Below are 25174 nucleotides of genomic sequence, written 5' to 3' on the forward strand. Positions count from 1 at the left end.
AATGAAACGTGCTTGAACGTGAAACTTTCCGAGAAAAGAAGGATGTTTGAGCCTTCTTAATTCTCTGATTAAGCATAACTTTGACGGGCATTACAGTTGGGTCTTTCGTGTGTTATTTAGTTCCTTTTCTGGCGAAATACTGCTCTCGTACAGTCGTTAGTTAAAGACAAAGCTGACCAATTGTGGATAAATCTGTATATAACGTTCGCGAGCGGAACCATGAAGATCGTGCTTGCTATCATTGTATTTTTCTCGCAGTTCAAACCTGTAGTCCTCGCAGAAGGTAAGGTTTCCTACGTTTGATCTAGATTCCTTTCCTTTTTGCAATTTTATACATTGTACCGGGTAAAAATGAAGAATACATGGGAAATTATTTACATATTTGGAGTAGCGGATTTCACGTTAGAAGTAGTATCGGTGACAAATTCTGTATAGGCAATTCCAAGTTATTTTTTGTTCTCATTTGGCTTAATTCCAGTCCAATAAATACTCACGAGTTATTTACTTTTGCAAAGTGCTGTTAATTTGGCGGAGACGGTTAAACGATTTGCCGTATAAAATATTGATGACGCAATGGTGGTGTACAGTTGCGTGAGTAAACTCCAATATCTTCAGAAGTAATGGGGCGACATTTTTCTCTTCCTTTCTGGAAATGAAGTGAATTGTCCTATACCACCCCCTTAGACAGTGTACAGACTTTCCCTGAAGAAGGTTAGTATTGTCTAACCGAAATATTGGGCAATAAGATTATTTTAGCTGTCCGATCAGCCTTGCATTTAATTTTACGTTACAGATTTTCAGTTGGACTTGTCTTGTGCATCATACTTTAATTTTTTCTTCTCTTCCTAACTGTGTTAATGTGCATTGTAAAGTGTAGGGAGTTTACAAAATACTGGATAGTAACGCCACAATGAAATACCATCCAACACAGGAAGTAGAGTGGGAGTGGGGGGCGAAGGGGGGGGGGGGGGGGTGGGTAGAAGTCTAGTAATTCACCAAATTGCTTAATGCTGCAGAAACCGGAGTTAACCCGTTCATTTGTTTGGGACCCAACGAAATCAAAATGGCGGCAGCAACAAGAAGGTCAGAAACAAAGCTTACCATAAATTCTCTAATAAGCACTTATTTAAAATTTTAGATTTTTCTACCTAGGTGTAGTATGCAGTTGTCGTTGCTGTCGCCGTCGTCGTTGCTTTTGAGCAACTTAAAGTTCCCTAATCTCTCAGATTGGACGCAGACTTTACATTTGCCTTGCAGGAAGTTTTTGGCAGGTTACAGACTTCCACTATGACAAAACCTACCAGTTTCCCACAGACCCGAACAAGATATGCAACTCCCAGACACCTGATACCCAAAAGCCCAGTAAACCTGGCACCTGGGGGAATTATCTGTGCGATTCTCCCTGGAAGCTCATAAACTCTTCAGTCTTTGCCATGAGGAATATTGAACCCAATCCAGATTTCATTATTTGGACCGGGTAAGACGTTCATTAAAATACCACAACAGGTTAGGCAACAGAAAAAAGATGTTAAGTGGAAAGACTACTTTATATTACGTAATTTCGGACTTTTGTGTTGGACCAATAATAATTTTGCTTGACTGATTTTAGTGAGTATTTTCTACTTTGTATCGCACAGTTTAAGGTTATGTTTCCTTGGCAACGGTATTGATTTGTATTGTATTGGATAATTTCCTTTACTGTATATTGTATTGTAATTTTCTTTCCCTTTTTCTTAAATGACTGCCGGTTTTATGGAACCGAAATAACACTAGAATAAGCCTCTGTTATAGTAAATTACTTATCTATTTTCTTATATTGTATTGTATAATTTTCTTTTCCTATATTATATTCTATTGTAATTTTCTTTCCTTTTGCTGCTTTTGAAAGTCTTGGTGTATTTATTTTTTTGTATATTGGATTGGAGAAAGCGATATTTTTATTTGCTCACCACAAAGGAAAAATAAATAGATTATTCCAGCTGTTTCAATTTATGGGCGAAAACTCAGCAGCTGAGTTTGGAAGAGATGGTTATCAAGCTCAGAAAGATAATTGAAATACATCGACATGCTTTGAATTCGAAAGTTCTCCATATTTTCGTCATTTCACGCTGTTGCTTCGCAGATGACGACAAAGGAAGTAAAAACCAGGGCCCAGTTGTTCAAAGCCCGATTAAGCTAATCCTGGATTAACGTGAACTTTGATTCGAGTATATTTACTAATCCGTAAAGTTTGGTCGAAAAGATTTTTGTCCCTTAGTTTTGCCTTAGACTTTTCTTTACAATTAGCTTAAAATGAGCCTTTTAAATCATCTTTAATGAGCGAGATGAAAACCTCGGTTAACTTTTAATCGTGGATTAGCGTTAATCGACTTTCGAACAACCCGGCCCTGAATGATATGCTTTTGGTTGATAAAATCTGTCGTTTTGTCAATTAATGCAGAGATGACATGCCTCATGTGGCAAACGATGAGCTGAGCACGCAAGAGGTCATTGAAACTGTTAAAAACCTAACGGAGCTGCTGGCCACGGTCTTCCCAAACACAACCATTTATCCCGCTCTTGGTAACCATGACTACCACCCTAAACACCTGATGCCGCCAGAGCCGAATAAAATTTACACAGCTGTGGGAGACTTGTGGAGTCGATGGCTTCCTCAGGGTGCTGTCGATAGCTTTAAGAAAGGTTTGTTTAAAAAAGTTCACTCCTTTACCCTTAATATATAGCGGTAAATTATCGTTTGCGAAAAGCTAGCAATCCGCTGTACCGAAAAAGATGGCGACTGGTGCATTAACCCATAATTCTTAGCGTTCGAAAATCCTAAAAAGGCTCATGAAAACGCACAGAAAAGTTCTAGAAACTTCAAACCTAGCATACGCAATGGTGTTAGTACACGGACGACTTCCGCAAAAAAATTGGCTTGCTAGGTGCCTATTGGCTGTGTTAGGTTCGCAAGGAATCCAGTCGTGGTAAAATTTACAACCGCCACCTTTTTCCGTACGATGGATTACATTTGATAGCACTTCACAGTGAGCTTAATAGGCTTTAAGCGTTTTAAATGTCTTAAAAAACTTCAAGAATACAAAACACTTTCTTAATGGAACAATCATGCGAATGTGTACAGTAATGATATTTAAGGGAATTGCATGTCCGTCGTCAAACTGCATTAAAAGTTCCAAATCGGGCGTTGAAGTGACAGCAAAACAAACACCTTAAATGAAATTGTTCTTTTTCTTTGGAGAAATTTAAATCCAGCGTAAGAGCAAGTAACACCGTTGAGGACGAGTTTCGGTTTCCATCTAACGTAAGACATTACTTGACCAAATTTGCGGAAATCCTAACTGGCTCTGGAAATGATAATCATACTATTTTCTCGTTCTTCTCACGTTAAACAATTTCTTTAACTGTTACTTTACTGCTTTAAAGGAATAAAACCATGCTGCGTTTCTGTCTTATGGAATTTAAGGCTGATGAAAGGATTATTATTGTCATTTCGAACCTTTACAGTTTGGTTTCCCATTTCAGGTGGATTTTACACTGTTCTTATCAAACCCGGCTTACGCCTCATTAGCCTGAACAATGTCTACTACTACACAAATGACAAGCTTACAGCTAACTTCAAAGATCCCGCTAATCAGTTTGGATGGCTAGATGGAGTTCTGACCAACGCTTCTGTGGCTAAGGAAAAGGTACTAACAAATCATTCCTCAGTTTTGACGGCTGTTGAGTTTTGTATTTACTACCAAAACTTTGTCCAACCGTAACTCTTTCATCCCACTTTACACATTTTCATCTCCAATCTTCCTGTTTTGCCCTACAAAATCTTTTGTAAGTGCGTGCTCAGTTCCCATCAAAGGTTCTCGTCCTTGCTCCGAGAGGTTTTTTTCCGTGTACTCCGGTTTGCCCTTTCTTCAAAAAACAACACTTTTTTGCGAGTTCCAATTCGATCTGGAATATAGTCAAAAACTTTTTCATGAGCTTCTGGCTCAGAAGATTGCGTAAGCACTCCCCATTACAAATTACTTTACTTTACTCCATTTCAAGTTACGGCAAGAGCCGAAATAGCTGCGGAGCCCTAGTGTTGTACTTAAAACGTTCTCACATCGTTTACCTCTGTCACGTTGGTGAGAGATTCGACTATTTGCATATTCGCACGGTCAAGTCGATACGGAAGAGTCATAAGCTGCCAGACGTTTACGATTATCCACGGCGCATCCGACTTGCACGAGTCTCCTTTAATTCAGTAGGAGAGCATCGTACAAGTGTGGGTTCTACTTCTGTTCGAGAACTCGAGTGACTGGCAGCTGAATCTTTCTCATCGAACGCTGCGGTACAGTTGTTTTTCTTTCTCTTGAGATTCGCGGAGGGAGACGTGGTTCGCTGAGGTGGGCGTCTCTCCCCATTCTAATTTTCCATTGCCTCGCTCGCTCCAGCCTTTTTGTTCGAGGACTCCTCGTGTTCGTACTATGGAGCAACGCAAAAAGTACGAACCCTTTTGTTTACGAAGTTTATCATCCACTTATCAACATGATGGTAATGATAGCACGCGGATTTTTTTTTTTGTCACGTTTGAGCATAAATGTAGTTGAATCGCCTAGCCTTTGTCGCCTTTGTCTTTTATCGGCATTCCATGGTACTAATGGCAGATCAGAGAACTCTGCAGTGTATGTTGAAGTACTAAAGTGAACCCATGAATTTCCCACTAGGCGTTAGCCCTAGTAAGGAGATGGGAGATCGCACGAGGCAAAGAAAAATACCTCCGACATCGGCGGGAATCGAACCCACGACTTCCAGATTTGATTGTCCGTTGCTCTACTGTCTGAACTAGCAGCGCAACATTCATTTGTACCCTTCCATTTGAACACAAATGTTACAGAAAGATTTTGCGTGAGTCGTGGACTCAGAGAAGGACGAATGGCTGTATTAGAAATGAGCTTGAAGTTCCAGTAGGATGGTTGCTGAACTCCGTATAAAATTTGTTTGAACACATGAAAAGGCATGATTCTTTGGAATTGGCCGTGCTGGAAGGACAAGTACCTGGCGAAAGATCTCGAGGCAGACAGAGAAGGAGACGGGAAGATTAAATGCACCAGCGAGAGGTTCGGATACACCACGAATGAGGCTGGGAGATTAGCACAGAATCGCGTTCTGCAGCGAGGTACTGTGCATGCGGCCACGTCCTGATAAGGATACGCTACCATTCATTCATGGTAATGACTGATGAACTGTAGGGTTGCAACCAATCCCTGGAGAGCCAAAAAGACAACGGTATGGCGGCCATGTTGGATGACAAAACAAAAGGTTGTGTCATCCAACATGGTTGCCACACCATTGTCTTTTGGATCTCTAGGGATTGGTTGCAAACCACCAATTGCGTTTTGTTTCTCAGGTCTTCATTATAGGTCATGTGCCACCTGGAGCCTTTGAGAGAGCCCCTGGAAAGAAGTGGTTCTACCCACAGTTTAACAGAAAATACATCGATTCAATTCTGAAACACGCTGATGTCATCACCGGTCATTTTCTAGCCCACCAACATTGTGACAGCTTCAAAATATTCTACGACGAAAATGGTGAGAAACTAATTTAATTTTTAGCGGAGTTTCAGTTCTTGTTTTTGAAACATTTTTGTCGTACAAAACCTCCTTAATTCTTCAGAGAAAAATAAAAGTTTAGAACTCGGAGCTTGTTCCATCCGTCTCACATGGAATATCCCTTGTTTCCAGGCTCACTTTTTACTTGACTGGAACTTCAGAACACATGGTAGCCAACGATCACTTTCGACAGCTGAAAGATACTATGACTCATGCATACTCAAACCTCGTTGGCTTAGCGGCCATGGTACATGGACAATTATACCATACCCCACAAATCACGTCATTGAGAAAAGAAAGTATCACTATTAAAATGGGCAATATTTAGCGGTATATCGCGTTTGTTTTTAATGAAGCAATTATTCCACTCGCGCTTGTTCGATACGAGATGATTGTAGCTATCATCTCGTACCCAAAGCGCGCTCGTGGAATAATTGTTAAGAGTAAATGTCCCTAAGCATCAAATATAATCGTCAAATCGCGGACACAGCTCAAAATTCGATTTCGCTCATACTTTTTCTATAGATAGGCCTTTGACCCAAACTAAACAAAACAGGGTTAGTTCGTTTTAAAATTCGTTTCCTTAAGAGTAATTTAATAAAAACGTTTGCGTTGGTTTTGAGGCTAATTTGGATCGAAATTTCACAATATTCATAGCATTCTAGTGTTCGTTAAAAATACACTGTAAATCTTCCTTTGCTGGAACTTTATAGTCTGGTCTCTAGAAAATTCAGCAGTGATAAGAAAAGCGGTTATTTTCTTCCTTAACAACGGTCATGGGTTTTTTCTTGAAGCCACCTTCGATACTCTTTTCAAATAGTTTTGAGGTACCTTAATATAACTCCCTAAAAATCATGTCGGTACTCCAAACTAGGACCTCAAACTATACTGCAGATACAAATAAAGGATAGATGTCAAAAGTTATGCTGGCATTTTTTTGGGATGTCGGTTAGTTGTGTGATACGACTTCATTGAAGTTTGCTAATATGACAAATTTGCCGACGGATGCCATTTTGAAAACTAAGGGGCAACACTAAAATCAGGAATCCGGAATCCGGAATACGGAACAGAAAACTGCACTCCGGATCCAGAGGAATCCTCAAGATTGATCAATTAGATTGTACAAAAATTGTCTGAAAATATTGTCAACGCAAATGTTATATTTTTCGATTCGTGGCACTAGAGAAAAAATCTAATTAAGTCATTATTTCCCGCAAATGAAAAATGATTGGTCTCTTGGTTAAAACATTTAAAAACGATCGAGCGTACAGTAAAGAAAAGAAATTTGATAGTCTATATCTTCATTTTGAAACTATGTGAAGGTTTTCTGGAGACGATCTTTGTACAACCTAATTGTTGAATCTTGAGGCTTCCGCTGGAACCGGATTCTGGATTCTGGATTTCGGATTTCAGATTCCGGATTCCTGCTTTTAGTGCTGCCCCTTTGGAATGGGTTTCCTGGAGAACCAGACACTGACTGAGCATGTATTTGAGTTGTTTGTTTGTTTGTTTCTTTTTCGAAAGCGTCAGTCCAAAATTTCCCTTTTTTGGTGGTTTAAATATCCAAGAATAAAATGTTTCGGGACTACTACAGATTTCCACATATCCGACAAAGAAATGGATTGAAATAAGCTTACCTGTTTGTATCAAATTACCCTTGTCGAAGGGCCGTTTCTCGCAGTACACGTCACATGGCCTTCCGTCATTACTTTACCCCTTCAATTTACCTCAAGACGGCAGTATAAGTCCAAAGTGTATTGAACTGCATAATGTCTATGATTATGTACCTGTTCTGTCCAAAACGGTGTGCTGTGGCCCACGGCAATCGTGAAACCGTAGCAATGACAAGTATTGTTTGAATACGTGCCTCGGTTAAAGAGTCTCTTGCAAAGTGAAGAAAGCAAATCAGTCGAAACGAAACTCGAAATGGAATAAAAACAAATATCATGAAAGGATAAATGCCGTCATTACATCAAATTCGAAGCAAAGACAGTTATCTCGCAAACCCGGTTCTCAGTTTAATAAAACTTATTAGAATATTTACTGAAATGAACAACCTTTCGGAGCCGACTCTTTTCTTTCATGTTTTTGAAATGCGGCTGTTAACCGAAAGCTGATACGTCTGGTTAAAAGAAGGAAAATGTCTTTCTCTCTTTTGGTCGGTGGCGAATGTGGATGTGATTCAAGAAGTAGGATTCTGTCGTGTGGGATCCTACCTCTTGTGTCGTGCAACAAGAGTGTATCAGGTCACAAAAAACTGTTGAAATTTAGTGGCTGTGAAACGGAAGTCGAGCTCATACTAGCAAGAAGTGCCAGCCTGTTTTCAAACACCGCCGAACATCCAGGAAATGACCATATGTCCCTTGCACCGTGAACGTTTGGGTATTGGTTGGCGGTAATCTCGTACCCTGATCTCAGTCGGTTCGGGAATGTCGAGATTAGGTTGGCGATCGATAAAGTGATGCAGCTTGGCGAGCGAGAAGAAGTTACCAAATTTTCCAGTTAAAATGTTGAGGGAGCTTTGTGAGAATCTGGGATTAAATGTGGATGGAACTTACCGTTCATTGATCTGCTTACCCAGCTTGTTGGGGAAAGGTCATGTGCACGTAAATGACACCTGCCAAAATTATAATAATAATAATAATAATAATAATAATAATAATAATAATAATAATAATAATAATAATAATTATTATTATTATTATTATTATTATTATTATTATTATTATTATTATTATTATTATTATTATTATTATTACAGTCAACTCTCTTGTAAGCGACCACCCTTGGTGCACGACAAAGTGGTCGCTTATGGGAGGTGGTCGCTTACGGGAAAGATCAACAAACTAAGCCTAATACTGGATTGATTAATTAATTACAAAAAAATGTTACCTTAGCAGCTAAAATCAGGTAAATAGAAACTTATTTATTTGATTTTTTCACATTTATTCATTCTTCTTATGAAACTTTGTATAACATGGTTCATGGTTCATTTTGGAACAGATCACTGTAACAATTCCCGTTTACCTAAAGATCTAATTGTAGCCATCTTCTCTGTCTGTAAACTGTCATTATCTGTCAGCAGTACGGGGAAGCGTCATCAAAATTGAACTTTTGTCACTTCTGAGTAATGATTTACATGCGATCATACGTGATAATGTTGTGTGGTCGCTTACCGGAAACAGAAAACAAAAGAATGTGTAATTTCTGGCCTAAAAAGTGGTCGCGGTCCCTTAAGAAATTTGAGTGGTGGTCGCTTACGAGACAGCTCTTGAAACAGTATTTAACTGAGAAACAAAACCGTTGTTTACAAGGTGGTCGCTTACGGAAGATGGTCGCTTATGAGAAGTGGTCGCTATGAGAGAGTTGACCGTATTATTATTATTATTATTATTATTTATTATTATTATTATTATTATTATTATTATTATTATTATTATTATTATTATTATTATTATTATTATTATTATTATTATTATTATTATTATTATAACCTTCCCAAATCTCACATTGTAAGCTGGAATTGGACAGTGCAACATAAGCTAAAGTTGCCAAAAATTTGGCATTAATAAAGGAGTGTTAGGGAAGACAAGTCTGCCAGAATACGTTTTCATATAGAATTGTTTATTTTGACGAACCCATAAGGTGTTTAGTTTATGTGTGGTTGGTGCACTTCATGCAGTCCTCGTTTGATCAGAATTGGATATAATGAAAGTGTTTGCAATAGGTTAAGGACGAAGATCGAAGGGCCAGACTCTCTACCTCAGCTAGAATCTGGGCTAAAATAAATTCTTTTTCTTTTTCAGTCACAATTTTTGAGCGACAAATAGAAGATGCTGTGCGTGAGTTTGCCCCGCGCAAAAGTCTTGCGAAACGGTGACTGTCTTGTCGCGCGCGACCGTGAGTTTCATTTTAAAGAAAATGGGTGGGAGGGTGGGGGCAGAGACCCTGTGCAAAAATGACTGACATTTTAATATCCTTTTGTTTGCATTCAAATTAGCCTCACTAGCTTCGTTATTGAGTTTAAAAATCAAAAGAGTATTTTACCTTGAACGAGGCTAGTGAATGCAACAAACGGGAATGTTAAAATGTCAGTCATTTTTGCATAAGGTATATGAAAACCCAGTTATATGGTACAAGCTGATCACAGTCAACTTAAAAACGTTTATTCATTTTCTATTTTTAGTCAACCTTAGCCTGAAAGTGCTTTGAAAAGCCTTGACTTTTATTTAATCTTTTTTAAGTTCGTAAAACAAATGTGTACTGCAGTAAGCCACCCATTTGCCAGATTATTGGTTGGAGTTCCCGTTAAGTTAATTCACGTCTTCCTAGACAAATAGCGACAAGAAGTTTATTGTCTTTTTTCGCTTAGCTTAAGTTATAAAATATGTTTGCCAGTTTTGACCTTTTCCAGTCTCAAGGTTCGCGTAAGCGAGTTTTACCAAAGAAGGGGTATTGGAAGTTGCGTGAGCGTGACGCAAAGTAACACAAAGTGACGTTCCGTGTTGATCACGTGAATTTCTGTAAAACTGTATTCGAAATAGACGAAAATACTGCACAAATTTCTGGTTGGAACGGCTGAGCTCGCGGTGAAAGATTCACAATGGTTTGTAGCTTGGCTTGTATAGTAGGGAACGTAAGATTAAAACGAGAACTAAGAAAATAACGGCAAAGAAATCAAGTTTGTTGAAGGTCAGTGACAGGAATGAGGTGAGTCACGGCAAAAATGTAGAAATTATGCAAACCCATTGCCAGACGCGATTTTGTTATGTTAACTTGCTACACTTTAGGTTATGATTTCAATTCACAAAAAAGAACATAAAAGGGATTTACCGCAGTTGATACTTCGTACAAATAGATGTTTCAAGCGGCTTATTTGAATAAAACAATGTAAGTTTTATAAACAATTCAAGTGTGTTTGTTGTTCATTTCAAAATGGCGGATAGTGAAAATATGCTCAGTTTAGAAATGTTTTTTTTGTTAACGTACGAAAGATCCCAAGAAATTGAAGCGATAGAAACTGAAAACTATCATAAATTGTACCCCCGGATGGTTTTTCGGTGAGATTTTGTGAGTACCACAGGTAGTTATGGCTAGTTTGTTGGAGGTCCTAACAAAGCCTTTAAGAGAAGCCGTTGGCATTCCTTAAAAAAAAATCGTAAAATATTTATAAGAAGAGTTGCCTGGCTATGTTACAAGTCAGAGAACTAAAAAAGCATTTAATGAATAGGATTTGCGTGTAAGAGATTCAAAAGTTACGATTGCTTGATTCGGTAGCTTAATGAATGTTGACATTATTTGAGGCTTTGTTGACCAAAAATGCCGTTGATAATTTAAAATTCGTTTCTCGTAAACGAGTGGTTATTTGGTTAAATGGATGTCCTTTTCATAAGTGTGGTACTAGGGCCTATCAATCTACAAAGTATGAGCGAATTCGAATTTTGAGCTGTGTCCGGGATTTCTTTGGTTTTTACAGACATTTACTCTTAAATACTCCATGGGCTCTAAGCTAATCAAAACTTATATAATGATGTATTGTGGTGGTACCTGTAATCAAATATATGCATAAATAGGCCATTTTAAGCTTATTCGATATCATTTCTTACTCTCGATGCACACTCGCTACGTTTTTAATTAAATATAGCTTCATAATGACACTTCTGCCATTTATGCTTGCTTTAGTTTTAAACTTTATTTTGAATTACTTCTATCAATGTCTTGTTTTGTACACTTTCCTTCAAAATCGAAAGCCAACAAAAATCTCTTCAACGTACGGCGTGAAATGTCATTTTTTTGGACGGGGGAGGGGGTGGGGTGGGTGGAAAATCATATCATTGCTCGACCTATTTATGATACACTCTTTTTTTTATATACATATATGTAAGAATTTATTTTACAAGACTATCGAGGCTGAAATTTGCCTTTTTTGTAGAATATTTTTAAGACTAAACTCGAGGCTGAGATTTTGAAAAGAATATAATTTTGTGTGTTGACAATAGACTCTTTGCATAAATGGCGCCCAAATTTGAATAACAATACTTGATACATCCTTAGCCTCATATTCATGTGAAAAATCCTTTGTCTGGAAACATAAACACGAGGCTTAGGATGTATCAAGTATTGTTATTTAAATTTGGGTGCCATTTATGCAAAGGGTCTATACAATTGTGTTTTAACTAAACAGTATAAAATTCTTCCTTTCTCTAAACGGCAAAATTAAAACTAGCCAATAAAACGATAAAAACCTGCACTAGCCAAATGTTCGATGCGAATGACAGTTCGATGAACGGTACATGTAGTACATATGTATGACAATACACAGTAAACACTTGCAGTTGATACCCCAATACATCCTAAAACGGAAATGTCATACGCCATAATCTAAGAATATTCACAAGAAATATTCAGCCTAACATCTGCAGAAAAATAACAATATTTATTCTAAGCCGGAAAAACAATATTCTTGTCAAAAAAAAAAAAGAGTATTTTCAAATGTCACTTATGACGATGCACCCAACGTTTCCTTTTCGGTGGAATATCAGTTCGAAGGGACCTTTTACCCGCCTTAGAAATTCCGATTAATTGTGAAGAAAATTAGCGTTTTCTTTAGCGAAGATTCTGCGGGAAAACTTATGCAACACTGGAAAGCTAATTTCTTTTGTTTTCGGAGGGGCAAATACGTCGTTAAAAGTGTGAAAAAACATTTAATTTTCAGTCAAAGGATTCTAACAGATCATTTGTAAATCGTATGTAAGTTTTTAAAGCATCATGTAGCTTTTTTTTCTCAATCTACAGGGCTCCACTGAATATCACGTTCGTGATGCAGGCTCCCTGTATAAAGATTACTATTGTTATTATTATTATTATTATTATTATTATTATTATTATTATTATTATTACTATTATTATTATGAATTATTTACATAACTTACGGACACGGGTCTGGGCTAGTTATGTTACACTCAATCATTTTCATTACATTCAAACAGTTTATACGTATTCATAGAACTTCTTACCAAATTTGCGTTCTGGCAGATATGGGATGATCCATTTCTGACAGCGTTCAATAAGGAAGAACAGCTCTTTGTCAGTGTTCGTTATTGAGCTTAGTCTTTTCCTTTACTCCCCATGGTAGCCTCCGAGAAAGTCGAAAACAATATTGATTTGTTTAACGCTTATTATTATTATTATTATTATTATTATTATTATTATTATTATTATTATTATTATTATTATTATTATTAGTATTAGTATTATTAGATCAAACTGTGTCAACTCACACAAGTTTGCGTTTTACAAGGCCATCAGAAATGAATTGGGAATAGAGGAAGGAAGCAACATAGAGTAAACTTTATTTTTAAGTTCTCAATGGATGCCCCATTATAAGATAAAGCCATGCTGATTTGGCCAACTCCAAGATTAAAATTTTTATCAGTTGGTCTCGGTCCAATTTTCACAGAAATGATTAGTCTATAAACCTTTCAGTTTACGACCTTATCAAGATGCAATTTATTTTTATTTGTGCTTAAATTGAACGATTCAAAATTGTCCTTTTTCTCTTTAAATAAAGGATAACTTGGGAAATTCTGAGTTGTGACTTAAAATTTTTCATCTCCCCCCCCCCCCCCCCCCCACCCACGCCCCCCACCAAAGAAAAAAAAAAAACACGCACACACACACACCTGGTAACTATATACTCTGTTGTCTTCACCCCAAATATTCTCGTACAAATTTAAATTAAATAAATAAAATAAAGGATAATTTGAGGAACTCTGAGTTGTGTTGTAAATTTTTTCGGCCCAAAAAAACCACTTGGTAACTATACTCTGTTGTCTTCACCTCAAATATTCTCGTATTTCCCTCGATCTAAAGCGGGTACAATCTGTTTAATCCAGTAATGTAAAACTCACAGTAGACTCCCTGCAACTCTGGACACTCAAGGGAACAAAAAAGGCTCGGGAGAGCGGGATTTCTTGTAACGCCTACAGTAAATTATCCAAGGTAAAGAGGTAGATTAATAATCATATCCTATTCACCGGAAGGAATGCCCACGGAATCTACTAAATTTGCGTCGGCAGTAAACACTAATGCAAAAGGCTCATCTGAATTTAGCTGAACTGATTGACGCAAGCTAATTATTATGCAAAAATCGAGAAACAATGTATTTCTCCGTGAAGTGACGGTTTTCATATAATTTAAGATCTTTATCTGCGTAAATGGCGTTAAAAATTTCCGCTTTCTTGATTATTCAGCAAATAGCAAGAACAAGTAAATGAATAGCTAAAACTAATGAGTCGGTTTTGAGGACTCCAACAAAACAACCGTATCAAGCGAGATAATCAACATCAATCGTTTATCGCAAAACAAACTTTGCCGGGTGAAAATGCCACCAAAGACATATCTGAATAGTGTCATCCTGGATTTTATCCACGGACTCACGAAAAAAAAAAAAAAACACTCCACGAAACGCTTTTCAGGACCTTTCCTTTGTCACGGTCGCCTTTCTTTTTCAGTGTCATCCAAAGGTTCAGTATTAAGAGCCACCTTACAGAAAACAATCTGGCCCCAGTTGTTCAAAGAGCGGATAACTTTATCCAGCGGATAAAATGTATTGCTTGGAGAACATCTGGCCCCAGTCACTATCCAACCGATAAAATGTCATTGGTTGTTGTACATTTTATCTGATGGATAGCGATTTATCCACCGGATAGAGTTTTCCTCTCTTTGAACGACCGGTGTCAGTTATTCACCACAAGAAGGTACTTCTCAGTAGCTTTCATTTTGAATGACTACGACTTCCAGTTTAGCATTTCGCTAATAGATTGACTGTTAAATTTCCATCCTAATAAAAGGTTTCTTTTTCCTTCTTCTATCTGGTGAAAGTGTCTTCTTCTATCTCGTGAAAGTGCGTCGCGCTGTTAAGTTGTTTGCCTGAAAAGAAAAGAAAGCAAAGAAAAGTAATATCCACAGAAAAAATCCCGTGTAGATTGCAACTGGCCGCTAACGCTCTAAAAGTTGTCGAAAGACGTAATAACAAGGGAGGGTTTAGATGTCGTTAATGAATGACTTTACACGTAATATGAATCGTGCAAGCACGCAAGAAGAGCTTCATGCTCAGTGTATGGTGCGATCGTACGATGAGCAGCAGTCGTGACAGAAATAGAATTTTTCTCTCTTGCCACGAAAGTTGGATTTCTCTTAAGCCTTTAAGCCCTAACAATGATCAGCATCAAATTTCTCCTTGTAATATCAATGCTTATTCAACCCCTGAAGTCACGAGAATTAAGGATATAATCACCCAAGGGTAATTTTCTTGATATTTGATAACTTCTCACCAGTACTTTTTATAAGAAAAGTATGGGGAAAAGATAGTAAAATTTGTTTTTATGATATAAGGGGTTAAAGGGTTAAATTGATATTGACTGTGAGGAGTACTGAGAAGATCAAGGGCTTTTGTCGTGCCCCATTTTGTTTTTATCGTGTGCAAATTAAAATTAAGTTGATCACATTTTACGAGGTTTTATACATTGGATTTGCATTCATTTATCGTGCTTACAAAAATATTGTTTAATCTGTCATATCGTAGGTAGGATATTCAAGACTATCTCCCGCAATACACGTACACGTATACGCGGCGTTTTCCAACGCATCTACATCTTCATCTATATCTAATCTTTATTAAGTCGGTAAGATCTGTTAATTTATCACATAAATTATTGAAACGAAAACTCTGCACATATTAAAAACTAGCTATTTCAAGTACCAATTAAGTTTAAAATGGTCGATTGAAGTTAGTGTTGCTGTCACCGGTACCATTTCTTCGGGAAGGGAGTTCCCCAACTTTAAAATGGCTACTTGGAACTAATAGATTTAAAATCGATTCATAGATTCCCGTCAACGAATAAGAAGTTAAATTTGTTTCGTTAACTTTTCATGTACTTGTCATGTTCACAACAGCATGCATAACTAGCCATGTGCCTTAACAAAACATGGAAAAACGACAAACAAATGAGTGTTTTGTTTTTCAATATTTTTATTCTAGTTTTCCAAGGACACGTCAAAGTAAATGTTGTTTTGCGCCATGTTTTTCAAATATGTGTACTTTACTCGTGGCAATTTTTACAAAACCCGGGTAAATAATAACTAGCTATCACATCATAATATTACAAGTTTTGGTTTGAAATGTTTATGATGGGTCGGCTATCATTGGTTAAGCTGTTGTGGCCCCCTGTCTACACGCCAATTATTATTTTTCTCAACATAAAAAATAAACGAAATAAATTTATACATAACTCAGTTTTAAAATTTTCATCCTTATACCTGAACGTTCTCATATTATCCGAGTGGGCAGATACGCAGGTGTTTCCGTGATCTACGCATCTTAGCCAAGCAAACTTGAGGAGAGTCTCAACGGATATACATTTTATGATAATAATTTTACTAATTTTACTTCCTCTGCGCATTTTCTCAAACAATGACGGTCGTCCGTAGTGTCCCATTGTTGGCTCCAAGTAGTTTTAAGCCTTTAGATTGCGGTTTCCTATCTTTGAAAGCCTTGTTAACGTAAAAAAGGAGCAACAATAATGCAAAATTTTATGCCGTTGTTTTCGCCACGGATATGCATATTGTAGCGCAAATTAAGGACAGGATTCGCAAGCTCTATTAACAGAGAAAACCTTTTCACAACACAAATTGAGTCTTCGAGCGTTCCTCAAACTTGGATTATGAATAACATCGATCCCGGCGACGCCGGCGTCGATGCTCTGGCTATTTTACAAAAACAGCTCGAAGGTAGACGCAAAGTAACTATTGCAATCGAATCAACGGTTTTAATAACCATTGATTTGGCAGCCCTGGTTGGAAATGCCCTTCTATGCGGCATCGTTTACCGCAACGTCAGACTTCGAAATCCTACCACCATGCTGATCCTTGCGCTCGCCATCACAGATCTGCTAACCGCTGCTTTCGTCATGCCGTTAACAATCGACGCCGTGATCCACAGTAAGAGACGCTTCGGTGACACGGTCTGCAAAGCACACGCCTTCGCAATGGCCGTTCTGGCGCAGGTATCGATCTATCTCATGGCATTGACGGCCTTCAATCGGTACACTTGCGTCAAGAGACGAAGCCTTTACAGAAAGATCTTCACCAGGAAGCGTACTCTGGCTATAATCGCCGTCGTTTGGGTTGTAGCGTTGCTTATCAATGGCCTTCCCAATGTCCTGTCTTTGGATGACTTCTTCTTCTGTCCCGGGTATCTCTTGTGCTGGAGACGAATGATGAAGCCCGCAGCCATTTACAGTTTCAACGCCTGGCTCTATGGCTCCTTCGCTATCTCGTACGGGATAATCGTTGTCTGCTATGTCAAGGTGTTCCGTGCCGTGGAGCACCACAATGCTGCAGTGGCTCCAAATCTAAACCAAGCCAACCCCAACAATCAAGGTGGCAGCCATGTTGAAGAAGTGTCCGTGGCCAAAGCAGTGGCGGCGATCGTTCTTTCCTTCACTCTTTGCTGGATCCCGGCTGAAGTGATGGACACCATGGATAAAATCAACCCACTTCTTCTTCCACGCTCGGTGAGTTTATTTTTTATGTAAAGAAGGAACGCTAATTAATTAAGCTAGTTCAGAAGGTCACCTTTACCTGGTAAATTTGCACTTTCTTGAGAAATTTTGGGTCCCTAAGCTTTTAGTTGTTGATCTTTGTTCATGAATTTATTTCAAATCACGCCAGGCAGACCTTGACTGTAGGAGCGGCGTTCTACGCCTTAATATTTCACGCTAGATGAGTCACATCTCGTTTTCAAAAACATGACTGAAAATAACCCAAATAAGAATCGATATCGGCGAATACTTTCGCGATTTTCAAACTACTACCTTGAAAAACGCTGGGAGGCATTTCTATATCCCAACTTAAACTAAAATTATTGAGGATTTTCTCCGGATCGAAAATTTAATGACACGCTGGTTTGGGGTTTTCGTTCATTGCTATGAATATAAGTTAGTAGCGGCGGAGACATCTTACTGCTTGCTAATGCACGATTAGTTTCGAAGGATTTTAGGAACTATTTGGTACTCAAAACCAAAGTTAATTTACTTCAGTTTTGGTTCCTATCCCCTGCTCCCCTCGAGGTCTGTGCGACAATCGATGCTGATTTGGCAAAGAACTGATCCAGTTGGTCAACCAGCCACTATACCCTACCTAACGGTGACAGCCAGTTTTCAGCTTTGATCTGTTGTTGATTAAGATTTCAAGGTAAATCGTCGAACTCTGCACTACCCGCGGAGTATCTCATTTGCATGTCCTCGATCTCTGGGCGTAATCACATTTCTAATTAACATCTCTGAGAACTCCGAACTATGTCCGATAGGATGCGCTCGTTAATGTTTCCTCGCACCCTGCAAATCCTGCCAAAATATGCCTGTAAATATGGACAAATGCATGAACGACTTACTACTCAGAACAAAAGCAAAGTGCTTCTGAACAGCTTGTTTTTGTGTAGCATCACAAGCACACTGTCAAAGGGGCTTTGGGGATTTAAAAGGGGATTTAAAGCTTATATTAGTTTCCTGGGAAAATCAACTTCTTGTTTGGAGGTTAAATCGTAAATGACTTGACAAACGACTTTAACTCTTGGCATTTAACAATGAGTAACCGAATTTTTTTTACGGCAGGTTTTCCTCTTCGCAACTTGTCTGTGGTTCCTCAGCAGTGCCATCAACCCCGTCATTTATGGCGTCATGAATAGCGCATTCAGAGCAGAGTACAAGAAAGTGTTTTCCTTTTTCACTGCCTCCAGTTCTGAAGTAATTTCAGCTCCTAATAGCACTCCTGCAGGCGGCCAGGAAATGTCCGTTCGTGAAAATGCTGCATGAGAAAAACTGGGATTCTAAGAAAGTGTTCTTATGTATGTTTTTTTTTCGTCTTTCTTTGCTTATTAATTTTGCTTGTTTTGCTTCGTTGTTGTCGCTGTGTTAGTGGACGATTTAATGTAGTCTGAAAATGCAACCGAATAAAATTTACTGAACAACTAACACTGGCAATTTCATTTTCTTCCTCTCCATCGCGAAATTCGGTTTTTACTTGATGTTGACCAAAAAGGAAAAAGGGCACTCCTAAAACTGCATAGAATTCACCGAGAAAAGGCATGCTTTTGTATTTAAGGTGTTGTAGTTTTTTTTTTTTTTTTTTTTTTTGGCAATTGAAATTTTTAAGGAGTTCATCGAGTTCAGGCCAAGATTTTCTGTTTAGATTGTTATTATTTAGTTTACTTTAAGTATAAGAATAACGTGCTGGCATCCCACTGATCTCAGATAAGTTACACTGCTGATGATGTGCACCGTTTTCACACCAGAAATTATCATAACTTCCGTTTGCCTTCCGAAGCATTAACTGGTGCAAGCAAAGGTTAACTACCATGTCATTTATATATAAGGACTGGAACTCTTTATCATTAGACGCAAGAAACTGCACTTTCATTGCTTTTTTCAGATCGGGCTCTGTTCTGTAATCCGTTTCATTGAATTACATTAAATTATAAATTATCGAATTTATCCATACTGTCTCTAACGAGACTTCGGTTGTTTAGTTTTTTTTTCCGCTTTTTTTCTTTTTTTTGGCAAAGGACCCCTTTGTACCCTTTGTAAATCACTTCTACGAAAGGTCTTCCTTATAAAATTTTATTAAGTAAATATATATTCACAAATATACTTTATGTGTTATGTCTTAGTAGGCAGGATTTTAAGGCCAGACATATAAAAATAGAAATAATAAATAGAACTTATGATAACGAGGCAAAGAGACACAGCTTAGTCTCTATCTTTAATCTTTAAGGAAGCGGAAAATTTTGATACTACTAGCTTGATGAAGCTATTCAAATTCTGCGGAGGACGCACAAACAGAGATCAGACCAGATGTTCTTTTCCAGTTGTTAAAGGATCGAACCAACAGTATTTCGACAGCAATTTGTTAAAAAGTAATGCGCATCTTCTTTAAAAACGAAGGCATTGGAAAGTGTCTTCTTCCTGATTCCATCCACCTGATGAAGGCCATCCCATTTTATTAAAAAAAATTCAGATTTCGACAGCAATTTATTATTAAGTAATGCGCATATTCTTTAAAACGATAACAATAAAAAGTGCGTTCTTCCCGATTTTTTGCACTTAATGGAGGGCATTCCATTTTATTACAAAAATTTCAGATCCGAGATGTCCTCTTTAGTATTAAACAGAAAATCTAAATTATGCCTTGTTTAAAAACATTTTACGGTTGATTGAAATACATTTTACATTTCATCATTAATGCTTAGTTTGTTTTGAAAGGAAGCCGAGCGATTGTGTTTTCGTTCCGATTGTTGCATCCGGTCGTTAGGAGTTATTCAGTTTTATTCATAAAAATCTCCGAATAGGAGAGAACTATTGGAAGTCTTATGCCGGGCACACTTTCTCAAAAACTAATCCTGCCAGCAGTTGACCATCAAACAAAGTCTTACACCCAATCTAAACATAGCATAATAGTAAGATGACTCTCTGGCTGTGAAATACATCATAAGGCAACTGATGTTGGTTTGCCCAACATTAATGGCAACCTATTTTGAGGTCATTACATGTAAATGCCGGTATCCGGTGGTTACTCGAATGTCATCGCCATTCTTCTAAACCGCGCCAAAATACCGAATTGATTGGGTTTTATCTTCTTACCTTCTTTTTATTGTTTATTCTTTAGTTTTGCTGAATTTAGGTGAATTGTACTAAAATGCCGTTCCTGTTTCTAACTTGTTTCGCTAACGCAGTTTCGTCTGTTATAATTCTTTTGCTCCACATTTAAGTCGCAGTATTTTTACAGGAAGCAACCTTATTCTTTTTAGTTTCCCAGCTAACAAAGAGATTGATAATTACGTTTACGGCAAACGGAAGAAATGACCACGTGATCATGTTTACCCTATATTTGCTGCTCGCTGTTTTCAGTTTGTCAGTAAAATTGAGTAGTTTTGCGTTGGCATCAAAGGCCAGAACTATTTTACACTATTCTCATCTGGTTACTAATTTTTTTCAAGAAAACATAAACATGAATCTCAAGTTTGCCGATTCTAGATGTCTCTATTATTGGCTCTCCGAAACCGCTAATGACCTTATTTCGCACACGAGGCTATATACTTTCGTTCCTTTTGAAAACTAAGGAATTTTTTCCAGAGAAACTTCCAGTATTTTAACAACGGTAAATCTCAATTTCTCAAGTTATTAAAACCTTGTGAACTGATATTCCAGGAAAAATCCGTTGTGTGCTCCTGCAGGTAACCTTGCAATGAATTAGAAACGTTTATGTGACTAAGCTATCAAATCAACATGGAACTGGCTGTTTGTGAGTTCATGTTACCCGTAAATCAGTTTATGAGAAAACAAATAAACCTTGCATGCATATCAACAACAATCTTTATTGATATTTTCACATCATAAATACAAGATTAAGTGGCCTTCCAACAGCAAAGACAATTTGAGCGCCATAATGATCCACCATATAATTCTACTATTACTATTGTTATTTCTACGCTAAAAATGGTTTTGGATCGTAACATATTGGTTTTAAAGTATGTGCTATTAATTATATTATTTTTAAACCGTATCTGGTTTCTTTGTTTTGCGTTTTTTTTGGCCTCAAAAGCGTACCATGACCAAAAGTCTTTAACGTTTGCATTTTACACTCCAATCCACCGTACCGAAAAGATGGCGACTGGTATATTTACCCATAGCTCTTGGCGTGCGAAATCTTCTATTCATGGGAATCTTTTACTGTCCATAACACGAAGTGGTCACTTGATAAAGCAAGGGCGCTGAGATCGAGGGTGAGCCCCTTTATCGAGGAGATAGAGCAGGTACTTTATTTAAGACTTACTTAGCTATTCTGTCATTTCATCTTTTATGAATGCGACTGAAGTCCCCATTCTTCGATATAACTTGACCTTAAGTAGGCACGCTGTCAGGCAAAACACCAACAGTACTGGAGCCAATAAAGGAATCCAGTATTTTCTTGTATTCATCTCGGAAGTTACTATTCATGACTCCGTAAATAACGGGGTTAATGGCACTGCTAAGGTACCACAGGCAACTGGCAAAGAGAAAAACCTGAAAAGAGAAAAGTTTTGAAAAGGAATGAGACGTTATGTTTTTAGCCTCGTGAACAAATGATAGATGAATTTCGGATTTTTTGACTCTGAGCCACAGGGGACTTGTAGGGGCTAGGCCATTAAATTAGGTTCGCTAGGACTTGTCACACGAACCTAATGTAATGGCCTGGTTCCCACAAGTCTCTAGTAGTTCAGTGGTAGAACATCCGCACTAGTAATCGCAATATCAGTAAGCTAGACTGCTGTTGAGAGAAAGTTTGTGTTTCGCAGTAATGCCTACAGGGTTTTAAGTCGTTTGACCAGTTGGTAAACGTTTTTATGTCCAAAAGCATTAGCCAACCTTAAAGACAAGAGCTGTGCTATATTCTATACACATGCTCAAGAACTGCAACAAAATGTAAGACCAAGGGAAATAAGTACTCTGTAAAAAAAACGCCACGTTCTACCGACATAAACTCTTGGGTAACTTTAGAATAATTGAAGCAGCTTTGGGTTTTGTTTTTTTGTTTTATGCATTTTGCTTATTTTAGCTTTTCAAACAAAATACATTCGCGTTTTTGATTCTTTCATCCGACAGATGTTTCCACAAATTTTTAAATAACATACATGTTTTTTGTTTTTCTTTTCTACTTTACGAAACGTAAGGGTGGGAACTGTATTACATTTTTGTTATTCAAAATTAAAGGCTTGTGAATGAAGCTGAATCTATTTGTTCTTTTGAAGAAACAACGCTGGGTCCGTAAGAGAACAAGTCACTTTATTTCTACGATCGGCTAACTGAGAACAGTCCAATATGCTCCGTTAAAAAAGCCGGATACTGGTGCTGACAAACATTCTGACAGTAGTGAAGTAATTGATCACAATAACAGCGCACAAAACGGGCCATTTTTTTGTTTAAGCTGCTAGATTCACATCCGACATTGTTTAGAGAAGCATGTGGCAAGTAATTAAGATTTTTTCTGGTGAAAAGCCAACTCAGGTGAAATTAGTACAACAAAAGCTTTTCCGGTCTGTTTGTTTAACTTTATTGAATCTCAGAAGACTGAAAAGTTTGTTGTCGAAACCAAGTGACGCGGTAAATTGGACTTGAGAAGAAGCGAAAAGAAAACTATTAATCTTAATGAATGTTTGAATTTTTTGTTTAGTACACTGCATTAGATTTCCCCGGAATATCGGAGGCCAACAATTTGGAGAATTGCTTTTCAAAAAAAGAAGGACAAATCTTTTAATGCTTGTCAAAAAAATGTTTTTACCTGGCGAGGAAGAAGAACTGGGTCGATTTTATCCATGGTGTCCATCACTTCAGCCGGGATCCAGCAAAGAGTGAAGGAAAGAACGATGGCTGCTACTGCTTTGGCCACAGACACTTCTTCAGCATTTCTGCCGCCCTGAGTTTTGTGGTTGAGTTGACTCAGACTTGGAGCTACTGCAGCGTTGTGCTGAGCCACGGTGCGAAACACGTGCCAGTAGCAGACGACAATCACCCCGTAGGAGATAGCGAAGGAGCCATAGAGCCAGGCGTTGAAACTGTAAATGGCGGCGGGATTCATCATTCTTCTCCAGCACAAGAGGTATCCCGGACAGAAGAAAAAGTCATCCAGAGACAAGACATTGGGAAGGCCATTGATAAGCAATGCCACAACCCAAACGACGGCGATTATAATCAGAGTACGCTTCTTGGTGAAGATCTTTCTGTAGAGGCTGCGTCTCTTGACACAAGTGTACCGATTGAAGGCCGTCAATGCCATGAGATAGATCGACACCTGCGCCAGAACGGCCATTGCTAAGGCGTGTGCTTTGCAGACTGTATCACTGAAGCGCCTTTTGCTGTGGATCACAGCGTCGATCGTTAGCGGCATGACAGTGGCAGCAGTTAACAGGTCTGTGATGGCGAGCGCCGCGATCAGCACGGTGGTGGAAGTTTGGAGTCTGGTGTTGCGGTAAACGATAAAGCAAAATACGGCATTTCCCACGAGAGCGACCAAATCAATTGTTACTAAAACGGCGGATTCGATGCCAACAGTTACTTTGCTTCTGGCTTCGAGTTGCTCTTGTAACAGACCCAGTATATCAACACTTGCGTCGCCAGGATCGATATTGTTCATGGTTTTACTCGAGGAACATCGGTTCAAGAAATCTACATGACACTTTTGTCCTCAACTTTGTATAACCCTCTGTTTAATCTATGGCTCGATTTTTGCCAGCATTCATTCACTTGCCGGAACAAGGCGAAAGTGCGTTTTTAATCTTTACATTTAAGTTATCAAAGGTGTTAAAACTTGATTGCGGGTCGCCTTATATATTTACTGAAAAAAGTGACAGGTGGACACTGGGGAGTTTTAATTAGATTTTGCAGTGTAAACTTGATTTACGAGTACCAATAAAAGACCTTCTTAGTAAAGGATTTGACCAAGCAAATACTATCAGAGAATTTGGTATTGCATGTGAGATGAAGCTCAGTTACGTTAATCGAAAATTATCTTTACTCCTGGCGAATGAAAAAATTGAGAACTGTCTCAGTCGCCTGTTCAAGCTATTCTGAAATGGTAGTGGTTCAGAATATAGTCTAATTGGTTGTTTTTGTTATTGAACTGATCTGGTGTTATAATTGCAGCCTGTGCAAAAATAAACTTGTTTACCTATGTATTTTTTTAAGGAAACAGGTTTATATGAAATAAAATCAAACCTTGACTGGATTTTAACTCGCTTTCCGATAGCATTTTCATTCCGCGTTTCAGTAGAAGAAAAGAATTTCATACTTTCATCGATTAAACTTATCTTAGAAATTTTGCTTCGGGAGCAATGGGGGCGTAAATAGGTGTTGGGATTCAACAGAGCAACAGAGTTGTTTTAAATTGTGGCTTGAAGCAGTGTTTAAGTTCACGACTGTAAAATTCTTGGGAAAATGAATCTTTTTTAGAATAAAAATACAGATAACAAATATATGTATCAATAAGCTCTTCGAAGCTATATTTTTCTTTTACCTTGTCATTTCCAGTATAGACAAGCAGTTGCCTTGTTTAACTGATGAACATAATTCTCCGGTCGTCAACAACTGGGCAAGGCGGTAATATATTCGTAACCTATTAAGTATGACAACAAGACTTGCAGGAAGTAAAGGTCGGAACCCAAACATGTTTCCTGAGCTGTTGACGTCAAATTATGTCAAAATAATGTCATGATTCCAAATGGCGGCCATCTTGAATCAGCTCAGCCAGCTCGGATTTCTTAATTTTTCAAAACGTCCGAAATCCAAAAAGCAAAAAGCACGATCGTTAAGAATTCTCATAAAAAAAACACAAAGTGCATTTCCGGAGGTCTTCCCATCATCTGTATCCGTTGTTGTTTTTGTCTGTCTCATACTTTTACAAATTACATAACACTTCTACAATTATCGTATGTTGCATACTTGATGTATCATACTTAATTAAGATTGTACTTTTTTAAGCCGTGTTACCTTTAA

The 25174-nt window shown here is 38.0% G+C and overlaps 3 protein-coding genes across 3 annotated transcripts in view; 2 read left to right on the top strand and 1 right to left on the bottom strand.

The window, feature by feature from the left end:
- LOC146487157 (acid sphingomyelinase-like phosphodiesterase 3b) overlaps positions 1-25174 on the top strand; it is a 27598-nt gene continuing 2424 nt past the window's right edge. The window contains exons 1-5 of the mRNA XM_085086101.1: positions 1-283; positions 1258-1477; positions 2441-2682; positions 3523-3686; positions 5387-5567. Of these exons, the coding sequence (XP_084942227.1) occupies positions 220-283; positions 1258-1477; positions 2441-2682; positions 3523-3686; positions 5387-5567 (871 nt within the window). The 5' untranslated portion in view covers positions 1-219. The remainder of the gene's footprint in view (positions 284-1257; positions 1478-2440; positions 2683-3522; positions 3687-5386; positions 5568-25174) is intronic.
- LOC146487158 (melatonin receptor type 1B-like) lies at positions 15371-18676 on the top strand. The gene is made up of 2 exons (XM_085086112.1): positions 15371-17164; positions 18263-18676. Exons 1-2 carry the CDS (start codon positions 16313-16315, stop codon positions 18461-18463), a joined length of 1053 nt encoding a protein of 350 aa, XP_084942238.1. The 5' UTR covers positions 15371-16312; the 3' UTR covers positions 18464-18676.
- Positions 21360-25174, bottom strand: part of LOC146487159 (melatonin receptor type 1A-like) — a 4309-nt gene continuing 494 nt past the window's right edge. The window contains exons 1-2 of the mRNA XM_085086125.1: positions 22965-25174; positions 21360-21709 (exon numbers count right to left, since the gene is read on the bottom strand). The exon at positions 22965-25174 is cut by the window's right edge and continues 494 nt beyond it. Coding sequence (XP_084942251.1) covers positions 21548-21709; positions 22965-23816 — 1014 coding nt within the window. The 5' untranslated portion in view covers positions 23817-25174 and the 3' untranslated portion in view covers positions 21360-21547. The remainder of the gene's footprint in view (positions 21710-22964) is intronic.

The sequence above is a fragment of the Pavona decussata genome, unplaced genomic scaffold (assembly GCF_977016875.1).
Source record: "Pavona decussata unplaced genomic scaffold, jaPavDecu1.1 SCAFFOLD_16, whole genome shotgun sequence".
Taxonomy (NCBI): Eukaryota; Metazoa; Cnidaria; class Anthozoa; order Scleractinia; family Agariciidae; genus Pavona; species Pavona decussata.